A 27,949-nucleotide genomic window follows, 5' to 3' on the forward strand; every position below is an offset into this window, starting at 1 on the left:
AAATCACTAATGTTTCATTTTTTAACATTGAAAATTGGACCATTAGTTGCTGCGGCATCGGAATTAGAAAAGGAAGGGTTGTTTGGGTTAGACCTAGAAAACTTCAATTTTCCTATTTATTTTGCCGCTGTATCTCAGCAACCAGAGGTCCAATCTTCAATGTCAAACTATCTATTTTTTAAAAAGCAAATTTTCTGAATTTTTCAAAAATTAAATAATTTCAGAAATCACGGGTTTTGGTCTTCTAAAACATGTAACAAACCTCGAAAATAAAATAAAATACCAATAATTAAAAAATCGGCAAGATTTTCTTTTTCGTGTACCTATTTTTTCTGAACAGTCAGCATCAATACCTATAACTTTGCGGAAGACACCAAATTGATCAGAAAATTCCTTCAAAAGTTACAGATTTGCGAATATCTACGTACCATTCTTTTATGCACAGCGGCCAAAATTGTATGGACACTTGTATGGGTGAACCAATGACACAAAATGGCTTCTTTGGTCATAGGTAAGGCCCCAGCAAAGTTTGAGCCAAATAAAAAAGAGGCAGTTTATGCAACAAGTTGCAAAAAGGAGATTTTTTCAGCATGAGTCGTACATTTGGATAACTACGTCAAGTGCTGAAAAAATCAAGTTTTGCAACGATTTCCATACAGCTTTTTTGCAATTCCGAAAAACACCTTTTGAATGTAATTGTAAGTCAATGTCCATGTATTTAGTCAATCCACCGTTGAAATCAACCCAATGTTGAAAAGAATGACTTTTCAAAACAAGTGCTGAAAAAATCAACTTTTCAGAAACATTTCAGTGCTGAAAAGTAGAACTTTGCAGCATTTGTTTTGAAATGTGTTTTTTATTCGATTCTGTTATTTTTAGTAGAGGAAAGTAAGCTGTTTCGTCACTCGAGAATGACAGGAAAGGTAGGAAGTTTCACAACGGAATTGCAAAAATACAAATAAAATTCATTTCCGGTTTTAATAGAGAATTGCTCAAATGTGAGAAAAGTTAAACCAAAATCATTCATTGATGAATCATGGGGTGTATTTTTTCAGTGGCTATTTTTTATTTCTTTTCTTAGTTCTTACCAATGAAAAAAAAACTCTGTCAGTGTTGTTTCATTCATAATTTTTATTTTAAAGTGCTGTTAAGTTTCGTTCTGAAATTGGACATAAGAGCCGAGGCTCGCTGACTTATTTCATGGTTTGGAAAAGTAGCTTTTCGATTTAAACATTTTTTTTCTTCAATTTCACTTTAAGCTTAGACAGTAATATTTTGTTGTGTTAGCAAGTGTGTGTGTGTTCATTTATTTGTTACAACAAAAAGTGACATTCAATAACTGCAAAATTGGTATCGGATTGGGTTGTTGTAAGTACACATTGTTTGTTTTTTATTTGATAATGTACTTTTTGCCTTTTAAACGCTAGCTAGGGTACTTCTACCGATGTTTCTTCTTTAGCACAAGTTAAAAACAAGTCAAACTGTAGTAACTTAGAATGTAATGGGAATTGGTACACTGAAACAAAAAACTACTTGGAGTTTTTGAGGTAAAATCAACATTTAAGCACACATTTGAAATCTCTGTAAACTAGTGGGAGTTTTCTTTTTGAGGAAGAGGGGGAATTTAACACAATTCAATTCAACGACTTATCTACCGATACACGTTAAAAAGGAAACTGCGTAAGTTGGGTGCTCGCGCTACAATTCATACGTGCTGCTGGCCACTAAAACATGCTTAATTTGAGACGTGATACTTTAGTTGTAGGCTCCTTACATTCAAATAGTTGTTGTTGTTGTTTTAAGTAACGGCTGAACTATCGGGCATTTGTGGCAGTTTCCGTTGTTTTGTGTTGTTCTGTTCTGTTCTAAACCTGTCCTGTCCCCAAGGCGCCGATGTTCCGTTGCATGCTTGCTCGCTCCTTAGAAGGCCAGACCGGCATCGCGGTAGGTCTCGAAGATCTTCTCGATCGAGTTGACGTACGCGGCCGAGCGCAGATCCAGTCCCAGGTTGTACTTCATGGCGGTCTTCATGATGGCACGGGCCGATCGCTCCATGGTGTAGTCCAGGCCGGAGTGGACAATGTCCTTCTCGGAGGCACCGGAAATGCGCTTCTGGAAAGCGGCCGACGGCGTCACCGGGATCTTGCCGCCGACGTTACCGAAGCGGCTCTCCAGCGACTGTTGGACCGATTCTGAAGGGGGAGAAAGATAGTTGGACGGAACCGCGAGGTTTGAGGTTCCGGTTAGTCAGAGATCGATTCTTGCGAAGCTGTTTTGGGCGAGGTAAGCATTCAGGGTGACGGGGTGGAAGCGAAACAAAAACAGAGAAAAAAAAACCATGCAAACAATGTGGCGAAATTAGAATACAACTTAAAGTAAAATAATTGAACTAAAACCTGTGATATTTCCCTTCCAAATGTACGAAGTTGACAACCCCACCCCTGCGTATGACAGATGCCGCACCTTCCCGATCGCAAGCATTGAACGCCACCAAGGTTACTAATGTAAAAGGTAACGCAATCTAGGAAACAACTGTCAAACGCAGGGTTGTCACAATTTGACTTATTCTAAGAAATTTGACAGATTTGTGCTGTGTTTATAAATAAACCTCCAATTGTTTTTGACGACTGCTTTTAGAAATAATCAATTTTTGACGAATTTGGCCGAAATTGTAAGCGAAGCCACCCATTTAAACTAACTTTTCTATAGTACAAGTTAGTCAAAAAGGTGCACGGTAAACAAAATGTTGCTTATTATAAAACGTTTTCACCCAAACTATAAACTATACATGTGGGCAACTCTAAGTAAAGCAATCAGCTGTTGCCACGACAGTGTTATCACATATTTCACAGAAAGAACAAAAGATAAACCAAATGTGTTTGTTGTGTGTGTTAATGTACCGACATCTAAATGAGGAGGGGGTGATGCAAAGTGTTCGGGTGGTATTTTGCGTGTAGGAAAAAAAACAAAACTCAACTAAAGTTATGTTTTGTACTATGAAAACAACATAAAATAAGAAAAAAAAGGAAAGAGGAGCATGAACCAATACACGATGTGGTTTTCAATTTAAAATTTCTGCCAAAAATTGTAATTTATAAATTTAAAAAATCGTGTTTTGAGGTCATTTTGACAGTTTGCGAGTCAAAGTTACCTCAATTTTGACTGACCATCGCTCTACTTAGAATCGAAGGCAGTTCAATGTGAGCCAATACATTGAGGTAACGACTCGCCAACTGTCAAACGGAAACAGAAAAAAAAAAACAAATGCATGAAGAGAAAAGGGGGTGACATGGCGCTCTCTATTGTTTGAGGGGGCGGGGGTTTGAAAATGTGATACTTTACTGTCGAGAAGCGATTTTTCAATTGATTCCTGGATAGAGGCTAAAATGGTGGGAGAAAGAGAAAAAAAGAACGTGTAAAAAGAACGGAAAAGTAACGGAGCTTCTATCGCGGAACGGAAAACAACTCGCAGAATTTTCTTTACACGGGGTGTTGTTTCAGGGGGATTCTTTGATATATTTACAGCTCAATTAGTGCTGTTAAATTGCCAATTTTGTGCAAATGAAAGCGGGTGTGAAAATGTCAAAAAGTGTAAAATATTTACAAAAGTGTATAAATAAAGCTTTGAAGGTAACTTATAGCCATTGAAGAAATTACTGAAATATTTTTGCCTTCCTCACCTCAATGAGGAAAGGCTATAAAATCACTCGAAAAATGAAATTCTTAATTTGAATACCTAGACCCACCTTCACGTATACATATCGACTCAGAATCAAATTCTGAGCAAATGTCTGTGTGTGTGGTGGGATGTTGATAAAAAATTGCACAGGATTATCTCGGCACTGGCTCAACCGATTTTGTCTGTTTTGGTCTCATTCGATCCGTCTTGGGGTCCCATAAGTCGCTATTGAAAATTATAAAGTTAAGTTAAGTACTTCAAAAGTTATGCTAAAAAAACGATTTTAACAAAAGTCCGGAAGATTGTAAAAAGGCTGGTTTTTGTAAGAAACCCCACCATGTTATACATTTTTAGAAAGACCTTTTCAATGAGCTCAAAAGATCGAAGATCTGACAACCCTATCAAAAGTTATAAGCACTTAAGTGTTATTTATGCACTTTGCGGAGGACTGATCTCAGATATTTTGATGAAAACGTTGTCCGGATCTGTCATGAGACCTATCTTTGGATAGGTAATCAAAAGACCTCTCCAACGAGCCCAAAAGATTGAAGATCTGACAACCCAATCAAGTTTTATTTTTTTTTTAAATTTAAAAATCTTAAAAAAAATCACAAAGATGATAATTTAAAAATATAAAAAAAATAAACTCAATAATAAAAAAAAATTATGAATTAAAATATTAAAAGCTCAAATATGCAATAAAAATTTAAATTAAATGGCGAAAATGATGATAAATTTGTTTTTTGTGAGTTACTATCACTCGAGGCAAACTAAGGATTAATTCTGGAGTTTTTGCCTTCCTCACCTCACTGAGGCAAGGCTATAAAATCACTCGAAAATTGAACTTCTTAAATATACCTGCTAGATATACCTTCACGTATACATATCGACTCAGAATCAAATTCTGAACAAATGTCTGTGGGGATGTGTGTAGACATGATTTTTTTTCCACACGATTTTCTCAGAACTGGCTGATCCGATTTTGGCCGGGTCAGCCTTATTCGATTCGTTTTGGGGTCCCATAAGACCCTATTTAGTAAAGTATTTAAAAAGTTATGCTAAGAAAAAGATTTTTCTATCTGCAAAAAAGGGTGATTTTTTGCATAACCTCAAATGGCCGGGTATTTTTGTTTTCGTGCGAGAGACGCGCCAGATGCGAAACGCCCGGTTGCCACATTTCTTCAAATGAGAGTCTGCATGTTTTCTGGAAAAGTCTGTATCAGGTATATATTTTTTTCATAAACTTATTTTCATTATTACTTTGTAAATGTGAGGAAGGCACCAACCATATAATGGTGGATTAAGAAATTTTTTTTTAAAAGGTCCTGGACCTTTAAAAAAAAAACTCCAGAATTTAATTTCAAATTCTTATTTCATACGTTGTTCACAAAGTTTATATTTAGTTGCATCATTATTTTTTGCTACATATGTATTCCAGCAAAAGATAAAGGAGCCGAAAAACGGAAAGGAAAATCGCTCCTGAACTATTCGAAGAAAATCATTCTTTTAGAGGAGGTATTTGACTATGACAAACAAACTCGCACTTTTTGACAGTTTTCCTGCATTTGTTTGCTGTAACATCTGTTTGTTTGATTGTTTGTCATAGTCTAATACCTCCTTAAATTTCTCTTATGTTTACAAACATTTTCTTTTTACAAAAAGTGACATTTTGCGACGTGTGAAGTTACACCTGCAAGTGTAGTAGTGAAATCGGTGATCCGCCGAATAATCCAGACGATGATTTTTTGTGTTTCCTTTTACCGATCTTACTTGTGTGAGAGAGGAGAGTCATGTTCCCTTCCGATTTTTTTTATCTTGATGAGCGTTACAAGTAGGTCTGATTTGTTGAGTGTTAGATTTCTCACTTCTTCTGCAGCAGTTTTCCTTCCTTAATCGATTAGAAACAACCTAGTTTTCAAATCTACACCCAGAGCAGCAAAGCGCCCATCTGCGAGGAAATACTGAGTGAACTGAGAGAATTAATAAAATATGAAAGGTTCATTCTCCGAAAAGTTCACTCACCAAAAAAATAGAATCAAACTCAAAATCGTTGACAGATTGTTGCCTTTCAAGTATCGACCACCACGGTACAATTAATACGGAAAGGTCATTTGTCAATATAAGCCGCTCAATGGGATGAACTTTTTCATTCAACGAATGAACACTATGTTGTGTGTTTTGTGATGATGTGCGTTCGCGAGAGTCATTCTCTCGCACAGAGTAGTATTCTTTCAACAAAATTGGTGAAGTTATTCTCTCGCTATTCTAATGGTAAAAAACATCTTCACTCCCTTTTGATATTTTCTAGTAGTGATGATTGGCGATTTTGAAACTATCACTGATGGTGATTTTTCAACTTCAGATTTTGTCAGAAAATTAGACCAAAATATTTCAAAATTTCAGCAAAACTTGTGAGCAAATAAAGTTAACTTAAAACATGCAAAAATTTTCTTTATACTTTTGTTTAAAAAAAAAAATTGGTTGGTTGGGAATGTTTTGAAAACGTAATTCAAAATAAAGAATCTGTCCAGTTCAATTAAATTCTAAACAAAACGCAAAAAAAAACAAAAGGGTTGTAAGGAAGTCAATTAACGAACTGATATTGCCAAGAGGACAAAAAACTAAAAATCAAAAACCAAAAACGAAACCCAGGTTTGTATGATGATTGATGAATCGGTGCTTCCCTGTCGGTAGTTGCACGTGTGTTTTACGGGATGACGGTTTTAAAAATAAGTTATTTGCAGGTTTCCATCACCCGACAACTGACACCGCCAGAAACGAAAACAGAAACAAAATCATAAAGAAACGAAACTAAAAGAAGCGTAATGTGGGCGTAATTAAAACGATGAAACTCAAATCAACCAAATAGAAAGAGTGAAACGGGATTGGCTCGATTCTTCGCAGCGTAGCGCGTCGTACTGTACAAGAGTTGAAGGGAGCAGCAAAAGATATCGAGGGCCAATTTTGAGGTTAGCAAGGAAAGGGGGTAGACTTACCGAGCAGGTGGTAGTTGGACTCGCGCTCGTACTTGAACGTCAGACGGCCGTACGAGACGTGGTTCAGGTTCTTGAGCCACTCGAAGAATGACACGGTCACACCACCGGCGTTGATGTACAGATCGGGAATGACCAGAATGTTGCGATCGATGAGGATGCGGTCGGCGGCCGGGGTGGTCGGACCGTTGGCGGCCTCGGCGATAATCTACGGAGGAAACTTGGTTTTTGAGTTTTGCTTGCATTTTTGGGTATTTTGTTCGCCCTTACCTTGGCGTTGATCTTGCCCGCGTTCTCGCTGGTGATGACCTTCTCGACGGCGGCCGGGATGAAGATGTCGCACGGCTCGTACATCAGGTTCTCGCCCTCGTACGGCTTGGCGCCGGGGAAGCCCACAATGGTGCCCTTCTCGTTGCGGTAGTCCTCCAGCTCCTTGGGGTCAATTCCGGCCGGGTTGAAGATCGAACCGTCGTGCTCAATGATGCCGATGCAGGTCGCTCCGGCACGGCACAGGTACCGGCACGAGTGCAAACCCACGTTACCGAAGCCCTGCACGATGAAGGTCTTGCCACCCCATCCGGGCGTGGTTCCGATCATCGACATAAAGTTGGCCTCCCGAATGAAGTTGTCCAGCCCGTGGAACACACCCCGACCGGTGGCGGACACACGACCGTGGATTCCACCCTGGTTGATCGGCTTGCCGGTGACGCAAGCGTGCGCGTTAATGTCCAGATGGCCGATGGTCTTGGCGTAAGTGTCCGCAATCCAGGACATTTCGCGCTCACCGGTTCCCATGTCCGGAGCGGGCACATCAATACCCGGCCCGATAAAGCCCTTCTTCGAGAGCTCCAGCGCGAAGCGACGCGTGATCTTCTCCAGCTCGTGCTCGGAGTACGCCTTCGGGTCAATCTTAATACCGGCCTTGGCACCGCCGAACGGAACGTCCACACAGGCACACTTGAAGGTCATCAGAGCGGACAGGGCTTTCACCTCATCGCGGCACACGTCAAGCGAGAAACGGATACCTGTGCGGAGAGGGGAAAAAAGGTAAAATTAATATCAATTGCAACCAATTGAACTCGATTCGCGTGTCATGTCTGATGGTTCGGCGAGACGCGATGGCAACCACCCAAAAATTGCATGCCCAATTTAGAAAAAAAAAAAACGGAACAGAAACACACCCCCACCGGCAATTGGGGGGGGGGGGGGGTTGCACTTTGCCCTTTCTAATTGACTAACGAACAACACCCTGTTCGGACGCGGCGTGGACCGTGTCACGTTCCCCGTTTTTGAAGTCACGTTTTAAGCTTTCTCTTCCCCAATGAGTCACGTCCATTGATATTGATTTTTGTTTTGCGGTGGCTCAACGGGACCGGTTACCGGGTCAATTGCGGATGATTTAGATGGAAGGTTGAGCTGGGTGGAAATTGAATAATTATAGAAACTTTATTGGAGGTGCAAAAAATGCTCTAAATTTACAGTTTATTGGATTTACGCCGGGTCCGGTGGCACAGTGGTTAGCGTGGTAGCCTCTCACCCCAATATGGCCTGGGTTCAATCCCAGACGGACCCGGTGGCATTTTTCGAGACGAGATTTGCCTGATCACGCCTTCTATCGGATGGGGAAGTAAAACGTCGGTCCATTAGCGTAAAAGAGGTTTTGAGTGACTCACCACACATAACCTTCGGACGCCTAGAAATGAGCAGAAACTTGCAACAGAGCCCACAAAAGACCCGGGGGTCGTTAAAGTGGTTTGCTTTGCTTTTTTGGATTTACGCAGACAGAGAAAATCGTGACGTCAGAAATGAACTCAAATCACTCAAAGTTCATTTTGTGAGTGACTTTAACATTTTGGCCTAGTTTGACAGCTACCTCGTTCCCAGGTTTTCTGTGGTAGAGAAAAGGAGGCGAATACTTTATGAAAATCATACCTATCAAAATTCCTAGCCTCAAAATTTTGTCGCGAGTTGCTTTTCTCCTCTATTGATTTAGAATAGAAACGTCTACAGGATGCAGTCGAGATCAATTTTTTAATACACCCAAAAAAATGATGAAGCCATTCGAGGGGGAAGGGCTCTTAAAGATGAAGGAGAGCGTTTAAAAAAAGTTGGAATATTACACAAATAACGCGATCAATGATTGTATGATTTTCCGTCCCGGGGAAAAAATCCCGAAAATTCCCGGGATTTCCCGAAAAACATTTTTTCCGTTTCCCGGGAAATTTGTAAATTTCCCGGGAATTCCGGAAATTTAAGCGGAAGTATACATTTTTTTAATTTTTGGAAAAAAAATAATTTGCAGATAAAAAAATAATGGAAGCGTTCAATTTTATTTTATTTTATTAAATTTATAGATCTTATTGAATTTATCAGTTTGTCTGACCTTTATTTCAGATGATATCAATTTCTGAAGCATTCACAACTGGGAATAGATCTTGTTTATTTGGATGGCAACAAAAATTACGATGTTATGGAATGAAAATAAACTATTATAATTTTGGTAAGTTTTTAAACGAAATATCTTGTTATATCATTTGAAAATAAGGTACTCCTTCCCGCCAAGATCAAATTTGAGTTTTTTTACGTTTTTGTTTATCCTGAACAAATTGGATGAAAATTGAATTGGTATCAAAGAGGGTTGTGCAAGAGGAATTAGAACAATTTGTTTAAAAGTGTTCGATAAGTTACAGTTAGAAGTTGAAAAATTATAGAGCACTAGAGCTACCGAGGGCGTAAGAGGTTTAAATATGAAACCACTAAATATATTTTTTGCTATGAAAATCTTTTAATCGAAGTCATTTATTAGGCTGAATCATAAAATCATAAAAAAAAACTACTTCGTATAAAATGTGCCCAAAAATGCTAACATATTTGAAAAACTCGCTCCAAATATTCGAAAACTTTTAGTTGTGATTGCATAAAAGTGGTATATCAAGTGAAAAAAAAAAACAATGCTTATCTATTTATTCATGGGCTCAAATCACTAAGATTTGTACCGGAAAAAATATTTGCTATGAAAAACATATTACTGCATTACTCTTTCCCATTTCAACTTAATTTAATGTGATTGAAAAATAATACCTAGTTCTTAACAAAAAAAACTATTATTCACTTTATGATATTTTTGACGAAGACAGTTTATAAATTTAGAAAATTTATATATTTTCTTGAAGTTGTATTTTTTTACAAGCAGTCAGGCATTAATTGATCCTCACACTTATTTTGACCATTTAAGTTGCTATTCTATACAATATTTTTGCAAAATATTAAACAGAATTCTGGATCAGGACAATTTTTAATAAATTTCAGATTTCCCGGGAAATTTGTTGAAAATTTCCCGTTTCCCGGGAATTTTGTAACCCCGGGTTATTGGACGCTTGTGTTGTTATTGTCTTATTCTCTCATAAGATCTGTTCAATAACAATTTTTAGACTAAGACTAAGTGTGGGGATGTTATTATTTTTTCTTCTCGTTACCAATGATCATCATTTTCTGATAACAAAATAAGATATATTTTAACAGTACTTGTTATTGAAACGACCTCCGTTTTGTTATTCCCACCTGCTCGTTGCTGAAATTAACTGAACGTTATTAAAAGGCCTTTTTACCGATCCCAAAGACTGAGTAGATCTTAAAAACCTATCAAAACTTGTGAGCAGTTATGTGTTATTTATACACTTTTTGAAATCTGATTTTGGTGAAAATTTAAAGACCTTTACAATCAGCCATGAATTTTGAAGATCTGAGCGGGATTTTTTTTCATAAATTCATTGATAAAGTTTAATCGAAAATTATGCTTGAAATATTATATTTTTTATTATTAGTTCTGCAATCATCACTGTTTAGACTGCAGCACACCCCCTATTTGTTGATGCAACCGGAGACCATCGGCTTCTTTTAGTAATCAAATCATTTTAGCTGATCCGGTAACTTCCCGCCGTGGTTAGGCTCGCAACTAACGTAAATATTTTCACGTCTGACGAATGCGATTCCCGCAACGAAGAACCATTATCAGCTTAAAACACCCTTCAATGTTTATTTATTTTGTTAGGCCCGATGTGGCCTCCCATCAGGGAGTAGTTTGTGTTGGCAATTAATAAAAGCCGGTTGCTGACACTTCACTTAGCATGTGAATCTAATGTGCCGGTAGCGCTGTAGTTACTAGTCCGTGTTTCCGATCGAGTATTGCAATCGAGTGGTCATCTGATGCAGTGTCATGTGGATCTTGCTTTTCTTGTTTGTTCAAGTCATTCTTGTACTATAGTACTCTTGCGCTGAGGCAGATAAGAGTGATAACAAGTGGACGTTGGTAGGTTGACTGTGACGAAAAATATTCACCAAGTGATAAAAAGCGAGCAATTAAATAACATTATCATGAGAAGGTTGCATTCACAATGAGTGACTGATAAGACTTGAAGTCCTTGAAATATAATGTATGACACGAGTTCACTTCATTTCATCGAGCAGATTTATTGAACCAAGTCAAGTGTTAAACCAACAAAATACAACCAACTCTCTCTTCAGGGGGTGTGTCGGTTACGTCACCGAATTTAGCTAGTATATGTCGGCGAACCACGTTTCTAGCTCACTGTATGCCGTATTAGTGGCTTAGCATCTATACTAAATTTTCATCCTGAACCAAAAAAACGAACACCACAAAACCGGTGTCTTCTGCGGACTTTTCCGGGCTAAAAATAAGCATTTGTCGCAGCGAAAACAAACAGTGCGACCACGTAGTAGCACCAGTACAAGTGACTTTGCCTCTCTATTTTTGCCGCCTGAAATGCCCGTCAGGTTCTACTACGCAAACAGCTGGTTCTCCCGAAGGGGAGTGAGACTTGCAGTCGCAACCTCCGCGATGAACAAAAAAAAAAGTTTGCGTGAAAAACATGTGACGAGATTTGTGAAAAAATAGCAGAATGAAATCGAAAGTTACATAATGACATGGACCAATTTTGTTTGTGCTAATCACATTGGGTTTGTACGCTGGCCTCGATTCTCTTGTAACAATATGAATTTTCTGTTGAATTGTTCAGAACAAATATTCCGAATGTTTAAAATCTTGCTTTTTAGGTTATGCACCTAAGTCATTTTTCGTGATTTATGTTAGGCGTTCAGGCTTTATTTTTGAGATTAAGGTATTCAAAATACCTTTCCAGAAGGACCAAATTTGGCGGAGCTGTTTATACTATCGAAACATGCAAGAATCGTAGGTAAATTTTTAAACTGCAAGTTTGAAAATCTGTATCTCAAAGGATTTCAATTTGCCCAAAAATAAAAAAAAGAAGATTCTTATGTAAAATCGTCCGTGGAACACGATGATCACCTTTAATTTAAAATTTAATCGCATGTAAATAATAATAATAAATGTATGTAAAGGGTTCAATTGCGCAAAATGCACCAAAACTTGAATCTTATCAATCTAATCGAAAATCTGATGACGCCATTCAATTCAGCGTCCCCTTTCCTTAAAAAATAGCAGTCGAGTTTTTTACTATCCAAAACATGGCCATTTGAAAACAGAGTTTTTTTTTTGAAAAATTGTCGAGCATCGCAAAACTTTGGATGCAAAACTTTGGATGGTCCAATTTGGCTACAATTCGAGATTCTTGCATGTTTCAATAGTGTAAACAGCTGCGCTAAATTTGAGCTTGATCAGAAGATGTCGATTTTGAATTCGTACTTTTTGCTTTCCTCAAGGCAACAATCCTGCTTGGAAAATGAACTTCTTTCAGAAACGTCGTAGACCCACCTTCATGTATAACTATCGATTCGGAATCGAAAACTGAACAAATGTCTGTGTGTAAGGGCAGGGGGGGGGGGGGATTTGGTCTTTAGAATGGACTTAGACCAACTATAAGGCAAGGGTCTTATAAAAGACTTGAAGTCTTTCAGCATCACCACACCAAATACGACGTGTGAATTCACTGTATTTTGCGAGATATGAGCAGAAATGTAAATTTATTTATAGGTTTTTAAATAAGCTTTCTGAAAAGTTGAATTGTTTGAACAAGTATGTTCAATGTTTATAATGTTACTAGATGTTACTACCAAGGTAAACAAACAACAACGGAATCTTTAAATCATTAAGAGGCTTCACAGAAAAAAAAAATGATGGTAATATTCATCAGGAAATGGTGACAGATTTTGTGGCAAAATAAATGATAAATTTTACCTGGGGTGATGAATTTTCATCAGTTTTTGATGAATATTCATCAGGTTCACATTTTTACACATTTTTTATGTAATATTACACAAATAAAGAGGTAATATTCAACCTAACAAATTTTCAACATTCCAAAATTCAACTTTTTTTTTCTGTGTTGGTGGTGGAAGTGTTAAATTAAAATTCACTTGGGGGCAGAATGGACCACCCTTTTCCTGCCTTATAAAAACAATCAAAAGATACAAAATTTGAGCTAAATGGATTATTTCACTCCCGATAACTTCACAAATCACGTTTATGCAACGTTAGGTGATTTTTTAATTGTTTTGATGCTTATTTGTAAAAATAGTGTCTTATTTCGACATATTTACACTATTTTCAAAAAGGTTTGTTTTGGTAAGTGACTATTTTTATAAAAGTGGTCTAACTTCATGGAAACTTTGTTAGAAAGGTCCCTTAAGTCATTTCTTATCTCCCCGTCAACGTTGTATTAGACGAAATGGCTTGTTTTCTAAGGTGGTCCATTCTGCCCCGCACCCTGGAAAAGCAGTCGAAAAACATTTTTTTTTAAATTGCATTAAAAATAGTGGAAAGCTAAAAATTTTCATCAACCAAGCATACAACATTGCAATTTTGCAACATTGTAGGGAACATCCCAAAGCATAAGCCTACTACACTGAATTCATAAATTTGTATGTATTTCTATGGTTTTTGATGAATTTTACTTAGGCGGACCATTATGCCCCCCCCCTGCCCCTATGTGTGTGACCAAAATCCTTACTAAGTTTTCCCAGCACTGGCTTAACCGATTTTGTCCAAACTGGTCGCATTCGACTCGGTTTAAGGTCCCATTTGGGTGTAATATCAAAATCGATTTTCCAGCACAGCATTATTTTAGTTCCTTTTGGGGTCCTAAACAACTCCCCAAAGTTTGAGAACGATTGGTTTAGTCCTCACTTTGCGCAAAGCGATTCAATTTTCCATACAAATTTGTACGGGAAAAATATTTTTTTTTGAATTTTGATATTTAAAAAATCCAAGTTTCACGCTGTACTAAAACCGGATTCATATTCGGATGCTCTGCAAGGTGCTCTACAATTTTCCCCAAGAGAGTATGGTGCTAACTTGCTCCTGAAAGAAGATACAGCGTCCTCAAACTCGTCTAAAACGTGATTTTCGATCAAAAAACACGTTTTAGACGAGTTTTGAACACGCTGTATCTTTTTATAGGAACAAGTTAGCACCATACTCTCTTCGGAAAAGTTGTAGAGCACATTCCAGAGTATCCGAATATGAATCCGGTTTTGATATAGCGTGAAACGTGGATTTTTTAAATATCATAATTCAAAAAAATGATTTTCCCATACAAATTTATATGGAAAATTTAATCGCTTTGCGCAAAGTGGGGACTTAACCAATCGTTTCCAAACTTTGGGGAGTTGTTAAGGACCCTATAAGGAACCAAAAAGTTGCTGTGCTAGCTAAATTTGGACAACTTTATTTTTTCCATACAACCATATTACACACTAAGGTCCCATACGTCGCTATTGAATTATTTGAAGTTTTGATAAGTACTTCAAAATGTATGTATAAAAATGTAAAAATGTATAAAAAATGTTTTTAGAAATATCCGGATCTCACTTGAATGTATGTAAACTATCGTTGGTTAGGTAATCGAAAGACCTTTTCAACGAGTCCAAAACATTTATGATCTGGCAACCCTGTCTCGAGTTATGACCACTACATAAGTTATACTTATGTACATTTTTGAAGCCGGATCTTGCTTGAATGTATGTAAACTATGACCAGATCCATCATTCCATCATTGGTTAGGAGACCTCCATAAATCACGTGGACACATTTTTTTGAAATAGCAGACCCCTCCCCTCCCCCCCCCCTCTAGGACAATTTCTATACAAAACAAATCTTTTTTTGTATGGAGCGTGGACAATCGCTGAACCAACCATATCCAACATATCGAATCAGAATCGAAAACTGAACAAATGTCTGTGTGTATGTGCGTGTGTATGTATGTATGTGACCAATCAACTCACTTAATTATCTCAGCACTGGATGAACCGATTTAAGCCAAATTGGACGCATTCTACTTGGTTTAGGGTCCCACAGATCAAGTTTAACTTTTTTTGAAGTTTTGATAAGTATTTCAAAAGTTATCCATAAATATGTGATTTATTAAATGTCCGGATGTCACAAAGGTAACCATATTTAACACCAAACTCCATCATATTATATAGCATTAGAAAGATAGTCAAAAGACCTATCCAATGAGTCATAATCTTTGAAGATCTGGTATCCCTATCGAAAGGTATCGCCAGATAAGTGATATTTATGTACTTTTTTGAAGCCGGATCTCAGTAAACTTGATGAAAATAATGTCCGGATCTAACTTGTGACGCATACTTGAATTGATAATTGAAAAAACGAGTCAGAAACTTTGAAATCTGGTCTCGCTATCTAAACTTATGACTACTTAAGTGATATTGATGTATTTATTGCGACTATCAAATTATTGTTTAATATTTATCTCAACTAGATTAATTAATTGTAGTGTGAGGAAGGCATTCAGTTAGTTTTTGTTAAAAACTTAAATCCTTCTGTGGAATTTTCCTCAAAAGTTTAATGCTTAAAATGATTTTTGAATTTTTTGTGAAAAGTGTGAATTTCCTTGAAATTTTTTTTTCCTTCGGTTTTAGCTTTGAAAATGTCTAAGGTTTAATAACTGGCAAAAACTTTAAATTTATAAATAAATTGCTCTGAATTTCCACATTGTTTGAAACAAAACTGGTCATGAAAATTTTTGTGCTAGTTTTCAAAAATGAGCAGTACTTAATGTTTGTGATACAGAATTCATTGAGATTCTTTCATACATGAGCAGTACTTAAATTATATTATTTGTAATTTCCTCGGGCTAGGGGATTTTTCGATTATGAACTTTTTTTTCGAGATTTTTCTTTAAGATGTTTGACTGTTTAATTTTGTTTTTAGCATGAACATTTCGTTGAAACGCCTGAAGTAAAACTGTGATTATTTGAATTTTCTTAATAATGGAACAGTTTGTGAAGGATAATTTAAACTTATATTTTTAATAAGGTTTCGCATTCTACTTAACACAAGTAGATCATAAAAAAATGTTGATAAACAATCGTTAAGAATTTGTTATTTTATTGCAAGAGTAGAAACAATATTTTAGGGCGACAAAACCCAAAGTTCCAACAAAAGTTCTATAGAACTCGTGTTAAATGTTCGTAAGATATTGCATTAATTAACTAAGATCACCTCAAAGTCTGCCCCATTTGATCGCATGATTACCATATGATTTGAAGGCTAAACTAACAATAATTTAATTGAGCTCACGCACGTGTACGGCGCGACTCAACACGAACCGATAAGAAATCATCCATTTTGGCAGACTTTCTTTAAGTTCAATCCTTTTTTATTCATTTTATTTTTGTTTTCGGTCATGCTGTTTCGACCACCTCAAAAACCGGTTCCGTTTGGCTGGTCGGATTTGCCCGGTCTTCCACAACTCATTTTTGCAATTCCGTTTCGCGCAGCTGTTTTGAACTCGCCCAGAAACCAGACTGAGATCATCCAGAGAGCAACAGCACATATGACTACACCGGTGTGAGTGGGTCATTAATGATGCATTCGATGGTTCAGTGGGGAACCGGTTTGGTAGAATTTTTAATTTCGATCATTGAAACGAGCTCGAGTCACCTGATTCGTTTCGTCTCTCCCCTGACAAAAAAAGGCTCGTATATCTGGTGGGTAAAACAACAAACGGACAGGCTTAAGACTGCTTCACGGACTTCCATCGCTCGTCACCTGCTTCCCCAAAAAAGACCGTACACGCCAGATAAGATAATCTGGCGTTGCTGGTGGTATGAGCAACCCTCTTGGTAACAACCAAATCGTGTTGCAGCACTCTTATTTTTCAAGTGGACAAACCTTATCGTGTACGTAATTGTACTCGCAAGCAATAATCACCTATCTGTACCATATCAACCGGAGCGCGTTACGCAATTTGCCATGGTTTGGCACATCCACGGGGAGATTTGCTCCTGAATTAACACATTTTGGACAGCACTTGTGTTTGCCAAAAGTGCAATGACGTCATTGTGATTAAATGTTGTTGTTTTTTATTCTTTCTAACACTTCAACTGGTGGCGGAGCCAAAAGTCAGGACTTCAGAACTTCAGGCAGCCATAAAATTTGTTTGTGTCCAGCGAACAACTTGGAAACCCGATTTTGGCCTGTAACAACCTACCCCAGTCATTATTTGATGGCCGACTTCCATCATTCGATTGTGGATTTATGGTTATTGTCTGCCCAAAAAAAGAGGCGAGGTGATAAGAATCGCTCCAAAACAAGGCCATCAACCGGTGGAAAGATCACCGTTGCAGACGAAATTAGAGCATCCTCGAAAATTGGTCACCTGATTAGGGTGTTCCAATATTTGCTCGATGGAATCGGTTGGGCGAAATCGTGCACCTCGCGACACCACTCGAAAAGAGTTGTTTTGCTCAACTTCGATTGACTGAAACCGGTCAAATCGGAAGAGTAAATATTTGTCTGTGTGTGTGTCTGAGTTGCAAACAAGACCATCAGTGTATCAAAGTCAGTATAAATAGCTTGGACAAATTGACGACGGCGATCGCGCGGAGCGTCTGAGCCGGCCGGCCGGCTTAAGCGAGCTTAGTAACACGCAAGCTTAAGTCAACCGTCATCGGTGATAGTGGTAGTAGTTTGGTTGTTGGCGAATTTGGTGGTACTTATTTTTAGTGGAAAGTTTGCAGACAATGTGTTGTTTTCGTCAAAAGGACTTGGGGCGATGAGTCATTTGGGTTGAACTTTACAATGTTCTCGAACTCCGACCTACGCAAAATTGTCTCATGTTCGAAAACTTGCAACTAAGAAAAACGCGATTCTAAAAATGTCTTTTTCTTTTTATCAACAATTGTTTTATCATTTTACGTTGATTTTTATTTATTTTATGTTTACAGCTCATTAACGAACAAATCCTCATAAAAATATGTTAATGATTATTTTGCAAGCTTAGTGCCGAATTTGAGTTTTATTATCATGTCTTGAGAAATTTGCAATATATTTAGCTTCAAAATTGTCAAAATAATACTTGATTTTCATCAGCAAATCAATCTGCAGAAAGCATGAAAAAATGTCAAGGATTTTATTGGGTCCTAAACCTCATGTTTTTCACAATAAAAAAAAGAGTTGGAATGTATGACAACAGGTCGAAACATATAAGGTAGAATGGATGAAACGTCGAAATAACAAACTGTCAAAAGTTTGTTTTGAATATTAAATAAAAATTGCAAAAATGCATAAATATGAAAAAGAAACAGTCATGAAAAGATGTTTTGTACGGTTTAAGTTATTTACACTTATATTTTCACTAAAATTTAGAATTTCAGGACAACATGCTCCTGAATTTTTGGAGGATTATTTTTTCGTTTGCTGGCTTGCCGGTAGCAGATTATAACCAATATTAGTGGTTTATTTATTGCTTTTTATTTAGAAGAACTGCTCGTAATGAAGCGTGGAAAAACTCATAGAAACATACTGATTTGTTTGTACGAAAATAAATTCTACAAAAATATGGTGACTATTTTTGCACATGAGCAACGGTCATTCGATTTTTTGTTGTATTTTTTAATCTGGCTGAAACTTTTTTGGTGCCTTCGGTATGCCCAAAGAAGCCATTTTGCATCATTAGTTTGTCCATATAATTTTCCATACAAATTTGGCAGCTGTCCATACAAAAATGATATGTGAAAATTCAAAAAATCTGTATCTTTTGAAGGAATTTTTTGATCGATTTGGTGTCTTCGGCAAAGTTGTAGGTATGGATATGGACTACACCGGAAAAAAATTATACACGGTAAAAAAAATTTGGTGATTTTTTATTTCATTATTTGTCACAAAAACTTGATTTGCAAAAAAACACTATTTTTATTTTTTTTTATTTTTTGATATGTTTTAGAGGACATAAAATGCCAACTTTTCAGAAATTTCCAGAATGGGCAAAAAATCTTTGACCGAGTTATGATTTTTTGAATCAATACAGATTTTTTCAAAAAATTGAAATATTGGTCGCAAAAATTTTTCAACTTCATTTTTCGATGTAAAATCGAATTTGCATTCAAAAAGTACTTTAGTGAATTTTTGATAAGGTGCACCGTTTTCAAGTTATAACCATTTTTAGGTAACTTTTTTTGAAAATAGTCGCAGTTTTTCATTTTCAAAAATTAGTGCCTATGTTTGCCCACCTTTGAAAAAAATATTTTTGAAAAGCTGAGAAAATTTTCTATATTTTGCTTTATTGGACTTTGTTGATACGACCCATAGTTGCTGAGATATTGCCATGCAAAGGTTAAAAAACACGAAAATTGATGTTTTCTAAGTCTCACCCAAACAACCCACCATATTCTAATGTCGATATCTCAGCTACTATAAATCCGATTTACAATGTTAAAACATGAAACATTCGTGAAATTTTCCGATCTTTTCGAAAACAAATATTTTCAAAAATTTAAAATTAAGACTAACATTTCAAACGGGCCAAACATTTAATATTACGGCCATTTGAAATGTTAGTCCTGATTTAAAATTTTTGAAAATATTTTTTTCGAAGAGATCGGAAAATTTCACGAATGTTTCATGTTTTAACATTGTAAATCGGACCTATAGTTGCTGAGATATCGACATTAGAAAATTGTGGGTTTTTTGGGTGAGACTTAGAAAACATCAATTTTTCCTGTTTTTTAACCTTTGCATGGCAATATCTCAGCAACTATGGGTCGTATCAACAAAGTCCAATTAAGCAAAATATAGAGAATTTTCTCAGCTTTTCAATAATAACAAACATAGGCACTAATTTTTAAAAATGAAAAACTGCGACTATTTTCAAAAACGTTACCTAAAAATGGTTATAACTTGAAAACGGTGCACTTAATCAAAAATTCACTTAAGTACTTTTTGATTGCAAATTCGATTTTACATCGAAAAATGAAGTTGAAAATTTTTTGCGACCAATATTTCGATTTTTTGAAAAAATCTGTATTGATTCAAAAAATCATAACTCGGTCAAAGATTTTTTGCCCATTCTGGAAATTTCTGAAAAGTTGGCATTTTATGTCCTCTAAAACATATCAAAAAATAAAAAAAATTAAAAATAGTGTTTTTTTGCAAATCAAGTTTTTGTGACAAATAATGAAATAAAAAATCACCAAATTTTTTTTTACCGTGTATAATTTTTTTTCCAGTGTAGTCCATATCCATACCTACAACTTTGCCGAAGACACCAAATCGATCAAAAAATTCCTTCAAAAGATACAGATTTTTAAATGTTCACATATCATTTTTGTATGGACAGCTGCCAAATTTGTATGGAAAATTATATGGACAAACTAATGATGCAAAATGGCTTCTTTGAGCATACCGAAGGCACCAAAACAGTATCAGCCGGATTAAAAAATACAAAAATTAAAATTAAAGAAAAAAGACCGATTCCGTAGAGAACTGCTCACATGTTTCATGACATGAATTCAATACCAAGCGTTCATGAAAATGGGAACCACGAACAAAGTACATAGTTCAAAAACGTACACCATGGAATCAACACAATTGCATGAACGCTTATTCACGATTTAGTCAACTCATTTTTCTCCGTGTAGAAAATTCACAATAATATTACTGAATTTTGTATAGCTTGTTCCACATTCAACCTTTTGTCCGTGTTCAATTTCGACTTTTTGTTAAACAAAACACAAAAAATGCAAAACATTTTGATGAATTGACAAAAAAATATTCCTCCTACTGGGGTGAATCGGGAATAAATTTTGAATAGGGACAGCACGTTTGGAATGACACCCATGATAAACAACACAGTTGGTTGCTCTGAATCACCCAAAAATATTAAAATGTGAAACCACCTAAAAATATTAAAATGTTAGGCTGCAACATTGCTAAAACAGCTGTCCCAATTCACCCCAGCTGTCCCAATTTAACCCAGGTGATGGTATGGATTTACTTTGATTTTATTGTAAAAACGATGTTTTACTGTTTTCGAAATTTATCAAACATAGGCTTCTGTGGAAACCATGAGAAACGATTTCATTCAGATTAAAGATTAGATTCAGATAAAATAAAACAAATTTTCCAGTAAAGACATCTCCAAACCACCTTTGAGCCAAAACTCATGATATCGATTTTTTTGTATTATTTGTTGATGTTTTTCTGAGAAATTGTTGAACATTCAATCATTTGATGAGTTCAAAATGATCTTGAAATCTTACAATATTTAAATAAAGTGCTTTTTCTCAAACCTAATTAGTAAAGAGTGAATTTTCAAAGTTAGTGAATTTTCACGATTTCGCGGACAGCGTGAAATTCGTGAAGTTTGAAGATTTCCGTGAAATCCTGTGAAATTTGTTAATTTCTCAAACTATTGCTCAGAATTAAAAACATAATAAATATTTCATCCACGAAGACTTTTTTAGTAAATTTTATTGGTTTTCAATTGAAAAGCCATTTGAAGAATTGTTAGCAAAACATACATTAGCATAAAATTGTTACAACGTTTACTGAGAAGTGAATACTACGAATACTTCAATGATGTTAAAATCAGTCAAAGTAAAAAATATATTCTCGTAATCATCAAGCAGTTATTCTGATACCAAAAAGATATTTTTTTTTACAAATGTAGGCTTTTTAACCAAAACATGTTGTGATTACTTTTTGAAAGATCGCTCAGATTTTTTAAAATTAATTGATTTATTTTTAGAAGTCAAATAAATGATTAAATGAATAGTAGTTTTGATCTTTAAAGAACATTTCAGATTTTTTCTGAGTCCTGTTTAATTTTTACGATATTTGTTTATTTGGGTGAATGTTTTCTTTGGAAGTTTAAAAAAATCTCCTTTTTTGTTTGTGCTGTTCTGATTTTTAATAAGAACTTGATGATTTCGTCACAGATTACATTATTTTTGTCGTTTGAAAATATTTACAGAGCCCATCCATGAAGCAATGGATTTTTTTGGAAATTAAGAAAAGGTTTTTATTGTGTCACGTTGAACGTGTTTAGTGAAGCATTTTTATTAGCTTATTGAAAAATAATATAATGAAGCATAAAAAGTAGTTTCTGTAATTTTTACAAAAGATTTTGAGGGTTATTTTAACATTTTACATGATCCGCGAAATTTCCGTGATATTTGGTGTTTTGAAATCAGGGTCCCCGTGAAATTTGCAATTTTTGAGCGTGAAAAATCACTAAGCCTACTAATTAGATAAAAAAAACACAACCGAAGTTACTACTGCCCATAAAATATCCAATTGACCCATTGCACTTTGGCCTTCATTAAGTTTCCTTCACAACAATGATTAACGAGGGAGGGGACCCACAAACGTTTTCAGATCAAAATCTTCAAGTCAACTATACAGAGAGCGTGCCCCCGTTGGCCCACTTGAAGCCAGCAATTTTCCACTCGGACGAAAGGAGTTCACAGAAAAAAAACCTCCATCGCCCAAAGCAGGGAAGCGAGCTCAAATAGAAGAAAGAAAGAGTGGGAGGAGGAAAATCTTATTCCTCCTTTCCCCCGGCAATTGATGGCGTTACGTAACAGTTCCGTCTACGCGCTTCTTGGCCGCGCAGCAACAACCAACCGCGTGACAGAACAGGAAAAAAAGTTGAGAGGTTTTGGAAAATGCGGTAAAATTGAGGATAATGTTACTGATTATTAAGTTAAGTTAAATTTTTACAGAAAAGTTTTACCACATGAGCATAAAAATCGTTTCAAATGCCGTCGTACTCGAGGTTCGACTGTACCATCATATATTACGGAGGCCATCGCCCTTTCTCTCGCGAAAACTTTCCTTTCACAGAATTGGGCACCCCCCCAAAAAAAAAAAAAAAACCCCAGAAGAAAAGGTCACTTACCTCCCTTGGTGGGGGTGCGGTGGGTGCAGTGCTGGGCCCGGTAGCCGGTGATCATCTCGTAGTCGCCGGAATCTCTGCGCAGCGGGAACGCGATCTCGATGATGTGGTCGCAGGGCTGCATCAGCATCAGGATTCCCTTGACCTTCTTGCGCTTCTCCTCGACCGACGCCTTGCCCTTCATGTCCTCGACCATCTTCTCCTCGCAGATCTGGCAGGCCCGGTGGAAGAACAGCTCGACCATGTCGAAGAAGCGCGGGTTGGCGGCCGTGGCCACATCCTTCAGCCGGTCCGGAATCTGGTGCTGGGAGGTGTAGCTGCGCTGGGGCTGGGACTGGCCACTGGTGCTGGTGGAAGCGGTCGCCGTAACGGCCTTGACCAGCGTGGACACCTCCTGCTTGAGGGCCGCACTCTTCGCGATCGTCTTCAGGTGGAACATTTTGAGGGCGATCTCTGCAGGGGGGCAAGGTGTGAAAAGAAGGGCTCGAGGTCAACGAAAACGAAGTTGTGGTCGTGAACAGATTTTATTTGTTTTTTTTTTTGGCATATTCTTAATAACAAAAAAGCTAAACAAGTGGTTAAAAAAACACTAATATATGGGTAATTCTCCGCCAACTCACACAGCAGTTGCCCCGACCCCTCTTCGACTTGCGTGAAACTTTGTCCTAAGGGGTAACTTTTGTCCCTGATCACGAATCCGAGGTCCGTTTTTTTTATATCTCGTGACGAAGGAGCGGTACGACCCCTATCTTTTTTGGAAATGCTAAAAAAGAGGTTTTTTTCAATAATTTGCAGCCTGAAACGGTTATGAGATAGAAATTTGGTGCCAAAGGGACTTTTATGTAAAATTGGACGCCCAATTTGATGGCGTACTCAAAATTCTTAAAAAACGTATTTATCATCGAAAAAAACACTTAAAAAGTTTTAAAAACTCTGCCATTTTCTGTTACTTAACTGAAACACATTTTGGAACATGTCATTTTAAGGGAAATTTAATGTACTTTTCGAATCTACATTAACCCAGAAGGGTCATTTTTTCGTTAAGAAAAAAAAAATACATCTTAAAATTTCGTTTTTTTTGACTATGCAGGGTTATTTTTTAGAGTGTAGCAAAGTGCTACAAAGTTGTAGAGCAGACAATTACAAAAATTTGGATATATAAACATAAGGGGTTTGCTTACAAACTTCACGAGTTCTTACGACCTAACGAAAAAAAGTCTTGAAAAAGTTGGTCGTCGTTGATCATGGCCGTTCATGGTCACCCGCGACAGACACGGACGACGAAACAAAGAGAAACGCATAATAGTAGTTTATGCAACAAGTTGCAAAAAGAGGATTTTTTCAGCACGAGTCTTACATTTATCCAACGAGTTTCACCGAGTTGGATAAATACGAAGAGTGCTGAAAAAATCAAGTTTTGCAACGAGTTCCATACAACATTTTTTGCAATTCCGAAAACACTCATTGAGTGAAATTTTAAGTCAAATTTTCATGTATTTTGTCTAAATCGTTTAAATCAAAAAAATGTTGAAAAGTGTTACTTTTCGAAACAAGTGCTGAAAAGTTCAACTTTTCAGCTTCCATTTCAGTGCTGAAAAGTAGAACATTTCAGTATTTATTTTGAAAAGTGTTGCTATTCGATTTTTTTTATTTTTGGTACAGAAAAGTAGACTATTTCGTCGTTCAAGAATGACAGGAAAAGTAAGTAGTTTCACGACGGAATGGCAAAAAGTAACTTTTTCAAAACTTGTTTTCGTAAAATCGCGATAACTCGTGATGTTTACAAGCAAACCCCTTATGTTTACATTACCGTGTCAGGCTGCAAATTATTGAAAAACACCTCTTTTTTCGCATGTTCAAAAATAGAAGGGGTCGTACCGTCCCTCCGTCACGAGATATCAAAAAATGGACCTCGGATTCGTGATCAGGGACAAAAGTTAGGACAACGTTTCACGCAAATCGAAGAGGGGTCGGGGCAACTTTTCCCGATTTCGTGTGAGTTGGTAGAGAATTACCCATATGACATAAGTTCAACGTTTCACGTAATTAATTTAGAAAAAATCAAACTAATCTCTTGAAAAAAAAAAAATATTTCAACTTTGATATTTCCCCCTTCTCAGGAATGAAAAGGAATCAAAAATTTAATGAATATTTACAATTCAGATGGTCCAGCAAATAAATATTTACCACGGGAGTGTTTAAAAATACGTTAATTTACTCAACATGTTCCCAATGAAAATGAGCTAGGATTAGAAAATTTAGTTTACTTCCAGATTTTATTTTTGACAATTTTCTACAAAAAGCAACACAAATTATTATCCTAACAAATCTATTATGTGTTATTGGAGAAGATTCAACAATATCTTCAAATTTAGAGCCAATTTTTAAGTAGAACAAATTCGTTACTGTCATCAGGGGTGATATTGGATCTTGGGGGAAAAAATGATTATGACCCAAGTTCATCCCCAGACCCAAGTCTTCACTGATGACGGTAATAAATGTAGAAAATGTTAAAAAATATGCTTTAAAATTCGACTTTATTGTAAGAAAAAGCGATACTTCCACAAAAAATACTGTAATGAATTTTAAGCAAAGTTATAACTTTTTATCAATTTAAGCTCTTTTTATGTTTATTTTAATAAAACATAGAAAACAGTTGATCAGAAACCTAAATGGGATATTTTTGCAGTCTTAGTAATGGTCCGTTTGCCGTGATTAATTTATTTTGTACACAACTAGTCTGAAATTTGCAAGAAACACAGTGACTAGCAAAGTCTGCCTTGAATTTAAATTACCAATTTCCAACGCAACTATTTTTTTAAAACACTATTGAATTTTTTTTGGGAATGGTACATGGAAATTATGTAGCCTCAGTACAAGTTTGAAAAAATAACCCTTTTAATGCCACCCTTGTTTACGGTACGCACTTGAAACAAATTTGAGGAGTTTTGTTGGTGCTTTAATCCAATGCTTGCTTGATTTGTTGAATACATTTTAATAAGACATTTTTAATACAACATTGATTATATTTGACCTAGAAAAAAAAACTTTCAAATCCCAAGTTGTTTCAAATCATCACTCATGATATTACTTCATGTTTTTGGTTGCATTAAATTTCTGATTTTTTTTTTTGTAAAAATGTTCGTTTCTACTATAAATATGTTTGTGATAAACGATATCACAACTATTGAAAACATTTGAGATTACTTTTTTTATATTAATCAATCAATCGACAAACATTAAGTGGGTCAGTTTACTATCAATTGCATTTTTTCAATGCAATCAAAAGCATTTTGGAAGAAGAAAAAAACTCAAAATATTTAGGAAATGAGGCAAAATATTTTCATTTTTGGAAATAGAATTGCTCTCCGGAAACAATTTATGACAAAAAAGGGATAATTATCCAAAAAATTAATGAAATAAAATGCAACGAGCTGTAAGTTTTAGATCTAAAAAAATCGAAAACAAAGAGTTTATTTCTACACCGTCATTTTAAATTTTTAGACAAAAATGGTAATAGCATTGGTTTTACCCATTCACATTAGTTTTGCAATTATTTTTATTTTATTTTTGTCATAGAAGAGATATTTTTGCAAAAAAAAAAAAAAAAACGTTACAATATTGTCTAAAGATTAAAAATGCTTAGAGGCATAGTCGGGAACAATACAGAAATAACGGCATACTTATTTTTACATATAATAAAGAAAATATTAGTGAAAAACACAGCCAAAGTTGACCCAAGAAATTTTGTTTTAAAACATTGGAAAATTTACATAAAACAAGTCCCACTTCCAACCCTTAATTTTTCTAAAATTTTAAGAGTTCTTCTTTCCACTGCTTTAAAAGATCGAAAATTGGTAGAAAAACATATTTTTTGCGAATTTTTAGGTCGAAGTTTGCCTAAAGGCGGGGTTGGGTTGTAAAGTGTTAATCATTTTTCTAACTAGTTACACAATGCATTTTATTACAAATTTCTAATGTTTATTGAAAATAGTTGCTGATTCACAATGTTTTGCTCATGACATTTGATGCAAAAAAGTGTATTTAGTATTTCTCAGCGTTTTGCACAAATCTAATTAAACGCCAAAGATTGTAGATAATCTCAGTTTTACGTAATAAATAAACCAGAACTTATTCTTCCTACAATAAGATTAATATTTATACTGCCCCTGATCGCATAAATGTCCCATATGCATTTTCATCGTTTTTTTATAGATGCAGTCTCGTTCAAAATCATGTGCTCTTTCAAAAGAGCATACAACATCCCGTACTTAACAAAACTTAACACGTAACCTTATGTATGGGACAAACTTTAAATGCGTTTTTCTTAGCATGCTGATTTTGCATATGGAACATTTATGCGAACATGGGCAGTACAGCGGAATTCACAAATCATGTAGAAATCAGTCCGTCCACAAATGACGACATTCCAACTGCATATTCTCATGAATTCCCTGACATTTGCCAGGCAGGCAAAAAACAAGCAGATATTCCATCAAGCAGTAGCTTGCAAGAAAGGGAAAGAACCTCCGAAAAAATCATCATTATTCCAAGTATTTTTTCGCCACTCTCTTTGATTCTTTCCGATCTTGCCTTTTTTTGGTGTGGCACTCTGTCTGTTTTTATAACTCTCACTTCTTATTTCCGCACACTTTGCTACACTTCTTCCTAGATTTTCTCACTACACTCTCAGTGTGATATAACAAACGTTGGTATTCCTGGTTGGCTGTAGTTGAACTAGCGAAAAAGATTTTTTTAGGTAATTTAACACCATAGTTGAATAATAAAAATAAGAAGGTTTCAATTATTTTATTAAAAAAGGATTACGTAAAGAATATGCCAAAAAAAAGAGTACAATCGCGATAAATTTCAGCCGAAAAAAGATGATTTCACACAGTTTTCACACACAAAGACACAGAAGAAAAAGTAGAAAAAAGAGTTCTTACAGCAAAACACACACACACGACTACACACGATCGATCCCGCGCTGCTGTTGCTACCGTCACTGGTGACTGTCGGAACACAACTGTTTCTGTCAGTGCGCGCTGTGTTTGTCCGCCGAAGCTCGGGAACTGGGCCCGACCAGGCAGGAGAGAGCGAATTTATGCGAAAAACAGGCCCGCACACGTATTTACACA

General features: G+C 36.1%; 1 protein-coding gene across 2 annotated transcripts; it reads right to left on the minus strand.

Annotated features, from left to right (window-relative positions):
- Window positions 1-1,111: 1,111 nt before the first annotated feature.
- On the minus strand, window positions 1,112-27,918 carry LOC120425993 (glutamate dehydrogenase, mitochondrial). Of its 2 annotated transcripts, XM_039590651.2 has the most exons (6): window positions 27,758-27,918; window positions 22,815-23,264; window positions 6,943-7,697; window positions 6,676-6,880; window positions 3,343-3,381; window positions 1,112-2,192 (listed from the first exon to the last, which is right to left on the minus strand). In XM_039590651.2, exons 2-6 carry the CDS (start codon window positions 23,248-23,250, stop codon window positions 1,921-1,923), a joined length of 1,707 nt encoding a protein of 568 aa, XP_039446585.1. In that variant the 5' UTR covers window positions 23,251-23,264; window positions 27,758-27,918; the 3' UTR covers window positions 1,112-1,920. The 2 variants fall into 2 exon arrangements, with proteins under 2 accessions (XP_039446585.1, XP_039446586.1); XM_039590652.2 differs by lacking the exon at window positions 3,343-3,381.
- Window positions 27,919-27,949: the final 31 nt, after the last annotated feature.

The sequence above is a fragment of the Culex pipiens genome, chromosome 1 (genome assembly GCF_016801865.2).
Source record: "Culex pipiens pallens isolate TS chromosome 1, TS_CPP_V2, whole genome shotgun sequence".
Taxonomy (NCBI): Eukaryota; Metazoa; Arthropoda; class Insecta; order Diptera; family Culicidae; genus Culex; species Culex pipiens.

What these genes read in the sequence shown, in the direction of transcription:
- LOC120425993 (XM_039590651.2), bottom strand. Translation starts at nt 23,250, where the DNA reads ATGTTCCACCTGAAGACGATCGCGAAGAGTGCGGCCCTCAAGCAGGAG. An exon ending in CCGCACCCCCACCAAGGGAG is followed by an intron (nt 7,698 to 22,814) that starts GTAAGTGACCTT and finishes CTCTCCGCACAG; the next exon opens with GTATCCGTTTCTCGCTTGAC. An exon ending in GTCCAACTACCACCTGCTCG is followed by an intron (nt 3,382 to 6,675) that starts GTAAGTCTACCC and finishes CCACCATTTTAG; the next exon opens with CCTCTATCCAGGAATCAATT.